Consider the following 15,035-nt stretch of genomic DNA (forward strand, 5'->3'; position numbering starts at 1 on the left):
CATATATTTATTATTCCTGGCTTACTCCAAACAAACAGCGGGGAGTAAGTCCAATACCCCTTTATAGTTTATTATAATGCTTATAGATAGCAACTAAGCAACCATGGCCTTTACTTTAAACAAAAGGAGAAAAAAGGTGTGGCCTTCAGAAGCACCAAATCAAGAATGTGTACCTTTTCTTGACTTAGAAATCACCATGTAAGAAGAGTGGGGCCACACTGACGTACTCACTCCTAACACGTGAGAACAGCTAAACTAGTGGACAGGAACAACTCCTCTGAAAGAATTATTTCAACTGTACCTTCCACTATGTCTCTAAGTAATATTTAATTCTTCACTCTACAAACTAAAAACAGTTGATAATTTCATGGGTCTCACTTCATTATCCAACACTACCCTCCAAGTCACAAAAGCTGTGTGTGGGTGGTACTGACCTTTTCCTAGGAAATGAACTAGAAGGAGAAAAGGGAAGTATGGAGAAAAAGGTTCAGTTCTGCAGGCCTAACTTGAGAGACTATCAGGAAGAGAAAAATAGCCACTTTTTATACAAAAATGAACCATCACACCATAAGGCATTTTTCCTATCCACTGGCCTTCTCAGGAATGTTTATCTATAGACTAAGCCCTCATTTGTCTTTGCTAAAAGTCAGTAATATCAAAAATTCAAAATAGATTATGATGCCTAAAAAATATTATGACTTTGGCATTACTCATGTAAATTTCCTTAAGAAAATAAGAAATTGAGTTTTAACATATTTTAAGAATAAATTATTTAAAAATACAAAATACAGGGCACCTGGGTGGCTCAGTGAGTTAAAGCCTCTGCCTTCAGCTCAGGTTATGATCGCAGGGTCTTGGAATCAAGCCCCGAATCGGGCTCTGTGCTCAGCAGGGAGCCTGCTTTGTCCTCCCTCTCTGCCTACCTCTCTGCCTACTTGTGATCTTGGTCTGTCAAATAAGTAAATAAAATCTTTTTAAAAATAAATCAATAAAATACTACCCACTGCAGGCTACCAAAATACTACGTATTGTAAACTAAAGGTAAAGAAACAGGTCTTGGGGCCCCTGGGTGGCTCAGTGGGTTAAAGCCTCTGCCTTCGGCTCAGGTCATGATCCCAGGGTCCTGGGATCAAGCCCCGCATTGGGCTCTCTGCTCATCAGGGAGCCTGCTTCCTCCTCTCTCTCTGCCTGCCTCTCTGCCCCCTTGTGATTTCTGTCAAATAAATAAATTAAAAAAAAAAGAAAAGAAAAGAAACAGGTCTTTTTGGTTTGCTTAATAAACAGAAGGTAAATTTGTACTTAATGCATCGTATCAAATTACTACTAAAGTTCTTCTAAAACTTCATGCAGTGAATTTTTTCCACTTAAATGTAATAAACATTTATTGTGGATGTTATATGGGCCAGGCAATGAGCTGAGCACACAGTATAAATCAATGAGTAACACAGGTATAGTGTCTGCCCCTACAAAAACTTAGATCTAGAGCACCAATGAAACATCAACCTTCCTACCATGTCATTCCATGGCCCAGGCACTATCACCCACTTTGTAGGCTTGATCTTTTCATCTAAAAACCGCCTACCTGCAAGGTAGGTTTACTTATATCCTAGCCTCATCTGTAAATAAAATGTTAGGAGAGCAACTCAAGAACAGAGCAACTGATGTCAAAGTCAAGCTCCCAACACATGCACTCTATACCCTACCATCTCTCCTCTCAGTCCCCGAGTAACATCTCAAATTCTGAAAGAGCCATACTCACGCTAATGTAGACCTCCTGTCCCATCCCCAGGAAAGTTAATACAAGATTTACCTAAAATGAATGCCCACTTCCTGAATGTCTATACAACATATATTCTGTGCTGAATGGTCACAGCAGCCAAGGCAGGATTAAATAATTGCAGCATGTGATACCGGAATGATAATTAACTCGTGTGTACACACAGAAGTGTGTACACAGTGCATATTAACAAACTATCCCATATCCCCTAGTGTTATCTATGTAAAGGTCTCTAACCAAAAATGAGAAGATAAAATTACTTATCCTCAGTAAGTTTTCACTTTAAAGATGGAAAAGCACCTTCTTGCTTTTAATCTACTTTCAGAGAAACTTGATTTGGGGGAGAGGGGACAACATCAGCGGCGCACGGAAGCTGCAAGGGAGCTAATTTCTCTGCAGCCTCTCTCTGTTGTACTGTGGCAATCAACTTTTGGGGTAGGGTTATAGATGAAGACCGGGAATCCAAAATTCCAAAATGTTCCTCCCTTGGCTGCTCACATTTGGCAATGAAACCAAGAGGGAGATGGTGTTCAATCTTGAATAACATGGCCCCCATGTTCACAGCAGTACTAGAGATGTGCCTCTGTCAAGGTAACTAGTGGTACTATGCAGTCTCAGCTACCCCACATTCACAACCAACACTTAACAATGTATACTGTCAGGGACATAAATGATACAAAAGCACAGTCATCCATGCAGAGTCCTAACAACTCACTGAGCCCTGAACAGTCAACTAAAATACCATAATATCCGTAATGATATATCCCCAACTTCAGGGAATCTCTAAGATCAGGTTTAATTTTAACCACAACTTTTCCACTTTTAATAAACCAAACTGGAGCCAAGATGAATGGTATTTGCTCAAAATAATATTTGTAATAATTACATACCCAACCTACAAATTCATTTCATGCAACAGTTAAAGAATCAATAACTATATAACTCTAGGAAACCAAAATCTTATTTTTTTTCTATTGTATGAATGATTGGGAATCCACAAAGAATGCCCATGTAGAATATTAAAAGGAAGGGCGTCAATTACTTATCTGTGACTGAAGAATTAGATATGAAGTACTACTACCAGAGCCAAACAAGGTACTCCTCGGTGTTTTACTGCATGAAAATCACTAAACAATCTTGCAAAAAGCATTTTCAGAGTTTACGATTATGTCCAGAGAGCAAATTCACTCCATTATATGCTGAAGGCCTAGATTTCTATAAAAATGGAAGTTTACTGATATTTTACAGTAAAAGCAAGAAAGAAATCTTTCTTTTGGGACAAAAGGTGAATGGCTTCCTTCACATTGATCCTACTCAGAGTGTTCTCCAAAGAGAATGGACAGACATCCAGTAATGCCACAGATGTCTGTCCCATTAGAAACTAAGGTCACTGAGGGAAGGAACTTTACCCTGCAGACTTCAGGTTCTTCCAAGGTGCTGTACCCAACAAAGCACACAGAGTAGGCTTTTGTTAAATGCTTACAGAATACGCTGATTAGGGGTGCCTGGGTGGCTCAGTGGGTTAAGCCTCTGCCTGATTCAGCTCAGGTCATGGTCTCAGGATCCTGGGATCGAGGCCTGCATCCGGCTCTCTGCTCAGTTGGGAGCCTGCCTCCCCCTCTCGCTTTGCCTGCCTCTCTCTGTGTCAAATAAATAAATAAAATATTTAAAAAAAAAAAACAGAAAAAGACAATGATTACCACCAAAAACATTCCTCACTGCACTCAGGAATATATTGCTCCTTGGTGATACAGTGATTCCGACTCACTCAGAAAGAGGACTCCGAAAGTAAATTAAGTCACACCACACACTGATCTGGGAAAGCTAAGGGAGAGCAGCAGAGAAAACGGTTGAAGACATTATATGAGCCCCTTTCAGTTAATTAATGGAGATCCACTCAAGCTGGCCCAAGAAGAGAGGCCTTTCCTGAGCAGAAACAAGGATAATCCAAGAATCCCAAGGGAAGAAGCATTAACACAGCAGGCTCCCGAGAGCTCAGGGAGAAGGCATGCCCTCGTTCCTGCTGGCCTTCTACTGCTCTCTGCACAGATGCTCTGATCCTCTGCTCTTCCTGGCTTCCTGCCCTGTAACGCCAGCTTGCCTGTGACCTGTTTACACTTGCCAACGCTCTCTGCACTGAGGCTGAGGCGACCCTTCATTCATCCTTCCGGCTTTCCCCCTCAGCTAACTGCTTCATTCTCTCAGTTCTCTTTTCAAGAAAAGCCACAAAGATCAGAGATGGCCATTCCATATTACTACTCTTTCAAAAAGATAAAGATTTTGCCGGCTGCCTTATTATTTAGTTCAGAAGCCTAAGGTACAAAGCTGCCTTATTTAATTGACGATCCCTCCTTATTCCTACTCCTAAGCATACACTATCCATAATCCCACCTCACCTCTCCTGTCTCTTGAACCCCTGCTTTGACTACCTGTGCCATAGATACTTCTGTCATCGTAGTCAAACAAATCCAGTTTGGTCTCCTAGTCTGTAAAAAGCCTGATGAAATTAACACTCCCTAAAAGGATGAAAGCTTCCTAACAGAACATATAATTTGCTTCCTGTGAAAATGCTACTTTCAAAAGCAGCCTCTGCTCTGCCAGGAGCTCAGTCACTTTGCTCCACCACAGCTTCTGCCTATGCCTGTGAAAGTGCGGGCTCTAAACACATCTACCCATGTACGGTGACTGTGACCTTACATATTTCGATGGTTAAATGTTAACAAAGCAGAAGCCCTGGATCCCATTCCCACAGGCAAGATGACCCAATAAACTATCATCCACAACAAGGATAACTTTGAAAGCAAAAGGGGACACTGTGTAACAGTTTGCCAGGTTTAGTATAATCCTGCACACACAGACAACTATATTCCAAATCACGGACTCTGACTCTATGGAATGTACATAGTAGCAGAGCCCAGAAGACAACCCAGGTTCCCACATAAAATCCGAAGACCCTTCTTATCTCTCATGGAACTAGTTCCTGAAATGTTACCCAGGGTTCTCAGTTCAACAAATTGGCATTATGCTAGTTTGGGTTACTGGTCATAGATGTTTCCTTAATGCCCGCTTCTCAATTCCTTAACTTCCATCGTGTCTAACACTGTAATCTTACTTAATATGCACCATAAGGGCATTTGCCCAGTTTTTACAGTTCCAAATATACCATATGTTCAAAAACTCACCAAGGTAAGGGGTCATTCTAATTCATGGTGTAAACAAAGGAACACAGCTCTCCGTTACAACCCCAAACCAAAAAAGCTTAAAAAGATATATAATTAGTCAACAACATTTCAAAGCTATTGGGTTTTTGTTTTCTACTGCTCCACTTGCCATGCATGGTATCTGCTGTGGGCAAAACCAACTCCAATTTCTTCTTTTTTAAATTCTTGCAGAGAAACTAAGTATATTTCCTTCTGTTCATCTTTTCCCCTTATAGCCTGGGTATGCTGAAGGGAAAAAAGCTAGGATTGTTCTCATCTACTAAGCTATCTTTTCTTAAGTAAAAATGCAATCAAGAAAAGAAGAAAGTGAGTATCCAGACAATAACTGCATTCTTTCTTCAGTAAATATTCTTACACAATAACTACAAGCATGTGCTGAATACAGAACTCAACAAAAACAAGAGACACAGCAGTGTGCAACTTACATACCATGCCCACTCCCCACACTGTATTTGCAGACAGCTTTAATGTGTTGTACCAGACCAATACTGACAACAGAAGCTTCAGCTTTTATTGCTGTTAATACACTGAGCAATTACTGTAACTCAGCAGGAACCTCTGCCCCAAACAGCAACTATCACATTGTAATCAGCATTTCATAAGAGAAGCTGTTCAAACATGAAGGTACCTGCTAATGTGCTAAAATTGTACAAAAAGGGGTCTGAATCTAATAGGTTTAAAAAAAAAATCTTTGCAATTTTATTTCACAACTATATCTTTTCCATGGTGCACTGGTATTATGTTTGGTTTAAAAAAAAAAAAAACCACACACACAAAAAGGATAAGCAGGGACAGAGAAGTAGCAGTTCTGCAAGCAAAAGAAAATTCATCAGGAAGCAAAACCACTGCCCAGATTTTGAGATGTCAGTGCAGCATCTGCAAAAAAACATCTTTGGAAAAAAATATTTAATAAATAGCAAAGACCTCTAAAAATGGCAAAACTTCATGTTGACATAAAATGGGAACAGAAAGCATTTGATATACAAAATTACACTGCAAGACCTCCTTGTAAAACAAGCAGGGAACTTAAAAGCAGCCTACCAAGAATAAATAAATCTTAGAAGTAAATGGTACTTTTGACTCTCTTTTCAAACAGTAAGCATGTGTTACTTAATGCAACAAAACTTTAGTAAGAAAAAATAAGTGGCATGCAATTTTTTTGAACTAGCTAAGTCGGAATATACTAATTGGGTATTTGGGGTCATTAAAAATGATAAAAAGAAACAAAGGAGATGCAGAATTAAAGATCTCTCCCTACTACATTACCTTTCTTTAGACTGAAGTATCACATACAGAATGTGAGAATACAGATTTTGTCAAGTTACAAAGGGTTTTGGAAAAAAACATTCACAGAGACTTATACATACCTCTACGGAGCTAAAGAATTGGGATTTCTCTACACCTAAGAAGGGAGAGAGTAGTTCACAACCTTCAAGTACAAAGATCCCTTTTTAATGTTTCAAAAGATCCCCCAAATGGCAGTACTCTGATAGTATTTCACACAGCAGTTATTTGAGGAAAATATGTAATAAGCTGATTCTTAACTGTATACTGTCATTAAATATTAAGTGAATTTTTTAAAGCACACCAGCATATTAATATATTTGAAAAGTAGTTGTACAAACACAGGAGAGGCATATTTTAAACTGAGAATGTTTATTTGCAGACCTTTGTAAAATCTCTATAGATATCCAGGGATCCAAAGTCCCAAGTGTGGGAATCACCAGTCTAAAACCCAGAGATTGCCTCAGGGGCAGTATCAACACCTCTAAACTTGGGGCAGGTTTGTAATAAGAAAGTACAGTAGCCATGCTATTCCCAAGCCAGAGTTCCTTTCCCCAAACTCCATCACCAGGTGACCCCAAGATACACTCCAAACTCACTAAAATCTCTAAGGAAATGATAGTTGCCACCAAAAACTAGTCTCTGGCGCGTTAATATTCTTTTTTTCCAACTCACCACCAATTCCCAAATCTACTTTACTTCAGGCTCTTCACGATGGCTGAGAAGAAACAAACTACTTCAGAAACTCAAGAAAATCTCTGAAATTATTGTCAAAACAACTGCTAGAGAATGAAAACTTTGGGAACATTGATCACAGTACAAGCTTTGGAAGTGTTACAAAACCAGAAGGATGAAACAGCCTTACACATGTGGTGCAGCTGCCAGGCAGTGAGCACTCGGAAGTGGCCTGGTTATCAAGTCCACAACCAGCAAGAAGCAACTGAGAGAGACAGCCAATGCAACTGGAAAAAAAGAAGGCACAGAGGAGAATCAACAGCACATTTAAAAATGCTTACCAGTTTGAAGTCTTGAATGCTACAGATGAAATACGGCGTGTTTGGCCTCCGACTCTCGATATACACACAGTCTTTAAAAGAAAAAGAAATTTTAAAACAATGATATTTACCATTAAGGGAACAAAGACAGGGCCCATAAAGCCACTGCATAAACACACACATGGCAAAGTACATATCTTTTATAGAAAATTTTTTTCAAAGATGAATCATAAATTACAAGTAAGTTTAAGCTAAGAGGAAAACAGCCCTTGGGGTTCTTATCGACCACTTTTCTGATAATTTAAAGAACCTGATAAAGCCTCAATTATTGTTTCCAAGGTGCCTGAAGAAGGGGGAGAAAGAAACAGGATTAACCATTTTATGAGGAAGAAAATCCAACCAAGCGAATTACTTGATCACAGCTACACAAGACAAAATCTTGAATGTCTTATTCAGAAAGATAGTACCATGTCTTCACAAAGAGACATGGTTTGCCAAGTGCTTCTTTGTTTTCAGTAAACAATTTGTGAGGAAATACATGAAAGATATAAACACGACTGGCTTGAACATACTGTTACAATGACCTGTGCACCTAAACCAAGAAAAAGAAAGAAATCTAACCAGTTGTGGATAATTTACTATTAAATTTCAACTTAAACACTTTGTTATGTGTTCTAATTATAAAGAAAACCAAGGCACCCTATCAGAGAAGGGATGCAGTAAACCAAACCACACTTTCCTCAAGGGATAAAGAGCGCTTTCTTAAATTACATTTGACATAGCAATGGTTGGGTAATTATGTCTAACATTCTCCACAGCTGGAGTCTTAAAGGGCTGCTCTTTAAAATGGCAGGTTGAGATACCTTTTTTTTTTTAAAAGAAGCAATGATTTTAAGAGAAGCAGTGGCTTTAAAGGGACTTTAACACTCTCCACAAGGCAACCCAAGATCATCATAAAGCTTAAGATAGGATCCTCTAAGTATTATTTACTGAGAACTAAAGGCATCTGTAGTCAATCAAATTTTCTAAGGATAATAAACATAATACCCACATTCAAAATACCATTTGTTTTATCCCTCCTCGTGACCCTTCATGATAAGTGAATCTCAGAATAACTCAGATGCATAAGAATACGAGCAGATTCCTCTACTGCCTTATGTTAAACACACAGAGCCAAGAAAAAGAAAAGGAGCAGAAATTTGGAGCCATCCATCCCATGGACAGTCCAGTACCACCACAAGCACTAGCTGAGCCACTAAGAGGTGGATCATGAAGAAAGCCCTCACCAAGGACACTTCCTTCCAAGAAACTTTCTGAAAGACATCAGGATTTCTGTAGCCCAAAGTCAGAAAAAGAAGAAATGTGAATGCCAATCATCTAGGCATTCAGAATGTCCCGACTGATTTCTCTACTCAGATGGAGACGCAACAACAAAGATTCGATCCCTGAATCCATGCACAACAGTAGCTCAGGAATAAAATGCTGACTGAACTTTCTATTTTGTTCCAGGGTCCAGGACGCTAAATAACTCCGCTTAACATTCAAGCAATATCCATTTAACATGCCAATCATCTCAAGGAACAAGAGAGCTCTTCCTACTTGGGTAGATATCAGATATCTGTCTTTTTTTTTTTTTTTTTTGAAGATTTTATTTATTTGACAGACAGAGATCACAAGTAGGCAGAGAGGCGGGCCGAGAGAGAGAGGAGGAAGCGGGCTCTCTGCTCAGCAGAGAGCCCGATGCGGGACTCGATCCCAGGACCCCGAGATCATGACCTGAGCCGAAGGCAGCAGCTTAACCCACTGAGCCACCCAGGCGCCCCTGATATCTGTCTTCTTATCCCTAATTTGGTATTCAACTAAAAACATTCCCTACATAAAAAACTGCAGTTCCAATCTGCACAATTTTGGAACAACCCAAGATTCTTAATTTCTGTGTCCCAATCCCTAATGTACAGAATACCAGTATTTCATATCTCTGGATATCAATTTTTTACCTGCCTCACTCAACCTGAACACAAATCACAGTCTAGAGGCCTTCTTCTTCCTATCACCTCCTACAGAGAGCTTTTTCTTCTAAATCTCATAACACTGTCATAGCGGGCTATACACTCACTGACTTCAACACAAATGGGTCACTTCCCGACTGATGACTTCCACTTCCTTAAAGTCCATGGGACCAAAACGTGCAGCACACAAAGGTCTGGTCCTGCACCCCATCTCAACCTCCACTGAGCTACAGCATCCAAAATTCCACCACCCTATCCAGGCCAAACCCTCTTAATTCCTTCCATCCCACCAGCACCTACTTTACCATGAGTTAGCTCCAGGGCCAGTAAATTCTAATGGGTTCTCTGAAAAGAAATGGCAACATCTTCCTTAAAAAAGCTTTAAGTATACTTTTCATAATCCATAGAATCATTAGAACTATAAACCTTCTAACTCTGAGGATTAAAATATCTAGTCACTTGAATACAAAAAAACTTTCCAGAAAAGGATTCTCACTGCAAAGTTACATCAGGAAAATAATGATCTATAAATATACCTGGATGTAACACTCTCAGAGAGGGAGGAAAGAACTATACTGGGACATGGAGGATGACCCCTGGTATCCTTGTGCCTAAAAGCTTCTTGGCAGTGTTGGAGGCAGACTCTCACCTGCTGGCCGGAGAAACGCTGCCATGAGGAATAAGGTGGTGTGAAAAAGAACCCTGAACTTGACAGATGGAATTACTACATTTACTTATTAATGCCTTGTTAACAGATAAAAAGTCACCTCTTTTTGTTTAAAAAGCTACTATGTCAGCTACTGACAAAAAAAGCTACTACAAAAAAAAGCTACTATTGATCCTAATTCATATGTAAGAGACGAATAATAATCTGTAAAACAGGTCACTGTATCAAGTGATCTCTATCAGTATCTGGAAACTCATACATGAAAAAGATAAGCTCACTTCATAATTAAATGACAAAATTTAAGTTTATTTTATGTAAGTAGTCCTTAATCACAGAATCACTAAGATCAGGGGAAATATAAATTAAAGTTTTTCACAATGTATAACTTGCCAAAGAAATGGGGAAAAATACATTGTTTTGACCTGACTTTTTAAATTCATTTTAAAACTAAAAGCATGAAAAATTATTGTAGAGTCAAATTTTTATTACCCTCCCATAAAAATTAGAGTGATCCAACTGTACATCCTAAGCGACAATCTGGAATTAAAGTCTCATGGGGAAAAAAATCTACTTATTATTACTCTTAGTGATTTTCAAAACAAGGTTAAATAAGGCCAAATACTCACAAGAAATATTTCCCTCTTGTCTCATTAAAGAAGCAGCTATTTAAGAAAATAATTTCATATAGGTGTTTATGGTGAGCACAAAACTAAAGTGATATAATTTGGCAAGGGCAAGAGGAGAACGTAAGTCAAGAGCAATGTTAAAATTTCAGTTGGAATATATGCCCAGCAATCTTTTAAAGCCAAAATGATTTGCCAAGAATTTTCATGCAATTTATTTTTTTTTTTTTAAAGATTTTATTTATTTATTTGGCAGAGAGAGATCACAAGTAGGCAGAGACGCAGGCAGAGAGAGAGGAGGAAGCAGGCTCCTGGCTGAGCAGAGAGCCTGATGCGGGGCTCGATCCCAGGACTCTGGGATCATGACCCGAGCCGAAGGCAGAGGATTTAACCGACTGAGCCACCCAGGCGCCCCATTTTCATGCAATTTATAAGTGCATAGATCATCTGAGGCTGGTTAGAAAATTGGTTTCAGTCAGTTGGATCAATGATCTTCAACCTGAAAATCTCCCATAGCTGACACAAGTACTACAGACACCTTTTTTCTTAGAAAGGAAGGAAAAGCAAAGCAAGCAAGCCCCCCCTTTTGTTAAACAAAGCCAGCAGTTCTGAAAAAACTGAGCAAAGCTGAAGTAATCCATTAAGAGCATGATGCACATTTTCAAAATCAACCATACAAAAATGCGTATTTACCAGATTGAGCAAATGGCTGCTGCAGGGCAAATACACGTATTTTTTTAATCTTAAAATCAGCAAGCCTGAAATACACCAGAGAAATGAGTGAGGCTATTACCATCGATATCAATTATTTCAAACAATACATGATAACTCCTTTTTTTCTTACTAGGGGTGTCTGGAAATAAAACCACGGGTCTAGGTTGAGACCTGTTCTCTAACATCGAGCCTCTGCCAAGGAACGGATCACACGATTAAGCAACCTCAAATCCTGTACCCATGCTCCGTGCAGTGATATTGAACAGGGGTGTTTCTGGCTGTTTCTCACAACCTCAACATAGCTTTGCGTCCAAGGATCTTTTGTGCCATCCGCAAACAAGAGAACATTTGCTAAGCTGGGGAACGAAGTCAGCCAAAACATGAAGGCAGATTCTTAAGGCAAAGAAAGCCCTCTCTGCTTTTCAATCCTCAGCAAATCAGCAGGTTTATGTAAATAGAGCAAGAGCATGGTCCTCTCAAGGGTACAAACCACAGCCTGAAGCATCAGGCAGTTTGTCATCCTGAAACACAAAGAACTGTCAGCATCCTTCCTGACAGCCTCCTCCCAGAGCACAGTGGACACCTACCTCACCAACTAATTGAGCAAGCAGCGCTGTGAGCCCAGCATTAAAGCTGCGGTCACAATGTGCAGGCAAGGCTCAGCCTGTGCTGAGCTCTGTCCTTTAAAGAATCTCCCTCCTGTTAATGCGTATCTGCCCCCTTAATCTTTGAAATACCCTCTCATCCCTTTGCAAGGCATGACAGTGCCACCGTAATATAATTTCCAAGAGAAAACCTTCTACTTGTTTTAAAAAAGAGAGAAGAAAAGAAGAGGAGCAGCACGCACAGACAGGCTTTCTCACAAACACACTTCCCGGAGACACGCAGTGTGGCACAGTGGTGGACAGAAAGGCTGACTCTCAGGACTGCTCCGTCCTTCCGTGCTCCATTTCCCTTACACAGGATTCCTCCACCCTGGACACCGAACCTTCCAGTGAGGTATCAGCCGACTGGTCTAATATTACAGGGTCAAAAGTCCACAAGTATCTCACTAGTTAATATGGGTGTTTCCAAATGTCCAACATGCAAAAAGGTACGGAGCTACGCACACATGTAAGAAACAACGCTGAAATCCCAACCCACACCGCATGGCCTCCAGCGGAGCAGCCTCTCCCCTGGCCAGCAGCCTCCCCACTGAGCACCACCAAATCCATCACCATTCCTCACCTCTGTAACAAGACACTCCACTCCACAGTAAACACTCAAGAACTATACAAGGAGCAAATGACCTGAACAAAAATGTAAAAACAGAAAAGCACTTATATGAGATCCCATTAAAAATGCTGTTGTGTAACATCAATGTGAACATAAATGTTATTTTCTAATAAATACTTCTTTAAGGACTAACTCAATTGCAAGATGGTCTACTTCTAGTTTTCTACTAGATTCTTTTGCAGGGATGGGATATACCCACATCACGTAGGAACTGCGGAGAAGTAAAAAGGGAAAAGGAAACAAAAACAAAAAAACAAAAACAATTTACTGGGAAAATTGCACCTCAGTAAGTGAAATCCTCTCAGTTTTTACCTCCATCCTGTGTTCTAAGCCTGAAAACTGGCACCAACCCGGCTTGCTACACCTTAACGAGTCTAAAGCCAGTGGGGAAAATACCGGAGGTAACACATCCTTGGTCCCTTCCTTTTTAAACTTCATGAAAATTAAATCCCACATATTCCAATGTCTACAGATTACCACCTAGCACTACAAAGCGAGCTTTTATCTGAAGACAGAAAGTTGTGTACTTCCAGCAAACATTCATCTGAGGATAAACCTCAATGCTAACAGGAAATTAAATGATGAGAAAAACCAGCTGGAAGGCTGTTTCAATTTCCCACCTTCCCCTTTCCTCCTCTAGAAGTTAAAAAATCTTCTAGTATATCAAAAGCTTAAAGACTGATCCCAAACAGTCACATTTCTAACTTGAAGAAGTGATGCTGGTGTTGTGGAGTAACGGCTGCGGCCAGACCCCACCCAACATCTCAAATCAATCATCTGTTGCACAGACTAGAGAACTCTGCCCTGCCAGCAGCAGCAATCTTACCAGTTACATGGATACGCTAAGTATTGGCCCTAGTTTGACACTCTTACTCAAGCAAAGAGTGTCTGAAGCCCTCTCACCACCATTTCCTTCTGCAAGTGTTCCTTAAAAAGCCCTCCTTGTGATCCACACTGAATCCCAACTGCGAAAAAGACCCAAGCCAGCTGAACATCCAAACTCCAGTTAAGTGATGTGGATCTCTCCTACAGTTTCTAATGACTGTTTGTGTGGAGCTTTTGTACCATAAGAGAACACCCAGAATCTAGCTGGCAGGAAGATCTATTTTACAAATCAGTGGTGGCCACGTGCCCCATGGAAGCAAAAGGCATTAGAGACACAAGGAAGAGGCATTTCCAGCCTGCTCGCACTCTTGCTGCCCCACTGCACCTACCTTTCTAGTGCTTGGGAAGGTGGGTAAGAACCCTACCCCCAAATCAGTGGGTCCTATCTAAAACATGAATTCTCAGGGCGCCTGCGTGGATCAGTTGTTAAGTGTCTGCCTTCGGCTCAGGTGATGATCTCCGGGTCCTGGGGTTGAGCCCCACATCAGGCTCTCTGCTCAGCGGGAAGCCTCCTTCTCCCTCTCCCATTCCCCCTGCTTGTGTTCCCTCTCTCACTGTGTCTATCTATGTTAAAAAAAAAAAAGGTTAATTCTGCGATAAAATCCCTATTAAGTTGAGGTTGACTGATTGTTAATGAAAAACAATAGGTCCTCACCGCAATGATTACAACTGCAGCACGGCTAAATATGTACATTTAGGAAACCAACTCGAATAGAATTCAAACACTTCTAGGAACGCCCTGCCCAGTAATCGTAGGAAAAAAATAACCAGCAACAGGATCAAGTGAAGCTTCCACTCTCCCGATATGGCTGACAACAAACAAATCGCTGGTCTGATCTTCTGGTGTCACATCCCGCAGAGCAGATTTCAAGCAACACTGCTTGTTCCTACTCAGAAAACAATGTGCTGGGAGCCTGGGCTTTACAACAAATGGTTCAACCAATTTGCAGTGCTCACTGGAAATACACAGGAGAATTCTCGACGCCTGGGCTATAATTCTTATTTGGCAAATGATTTTATTATAAACTGGTATCATAGTGAATTCATTTTCTTTACAGGTTTTCTGCTAGTGTTTAATGGACTGTCAGGATAATTTAGATTTCATCTATTTAAACTCATTCAAGCCTGGCTCCTGATTGTACAGTAAATGGAACATATTTCTATTCATGGAAATTAATGACAGTTAATTGTAGTCTGCAGTTCTCAATTTTCTAAAAGCAACTGTTCCACAGCTGAAGCACCAAGCTACAGAATTTCCCACACCAATTGTTTTTTGTATTTTATAGGCTTCCCCATCTTGTAAGTCTTTCTTGTAAGACTACTGTATACATTCATATAACATTTCAACCCATTCAAATATTTATTATCAGCTTTTTAGAAAGAGGACTTAAATATAACTAAAGGCTGGGAAAAGAAGTTCAGTTATCAGTCTGAACAGACAGATGGCTCAATTTTCATGGATTTCTTTTTAGTTAGCAAAACTGAAGATTAAAATTTCCTGCTTTACATATTTTTTTACTTATTACTGGACAATTTTCTTTTTTTTTTTTTAAAGATTTTATTTATTTATTTGACAGAGAGAAAT

General features: G+C 40.0%; 1 protein-coding gene across 4 annotated transcripts in view; it reads right to left on the minus strand.

Moving 5' to 3' along the window:
- Positions 1-15,035, minus strand: part of RERE (arginine-glutamic acid dipeptide repeats) — a 425,837-nt gene that overhangs the window by 224,849 nt on the left and 185,953 nt on the right. For all 4 annotated transcript variants that reach the window (XM_013064588.2, XM_004768623.3, XM_004768622.3 and 1 more), the window contains exon 3: positions 7,299-7,369. In XM_013064588.2, the coding sequence (XP_012920042.1) occupies positions 7,299-7,369 (71 nt within the window). The remainder of the gene's footprint in view (positions 1-7,298; positions 7,370-15,035) is intronic.

The sequence above is a fragment of the Mustela putorius genome, unplaced genomic scaffold (assembly GCF_011764305.1).
Source record: "Mustela putorius furo isolate JIRA1106 unplaced genomic scaffold, ASM1176430v1.1 tig00003853_pilon_pilon_pilon, whole genome shotgun sequence".
Taxonomy (NCBI): domain Eukaryota; kingdom Metazoa; phylum Chordata; class Mammalia; order Carnivora; family Mustelidae; genus Mustela; species Mustela putorius.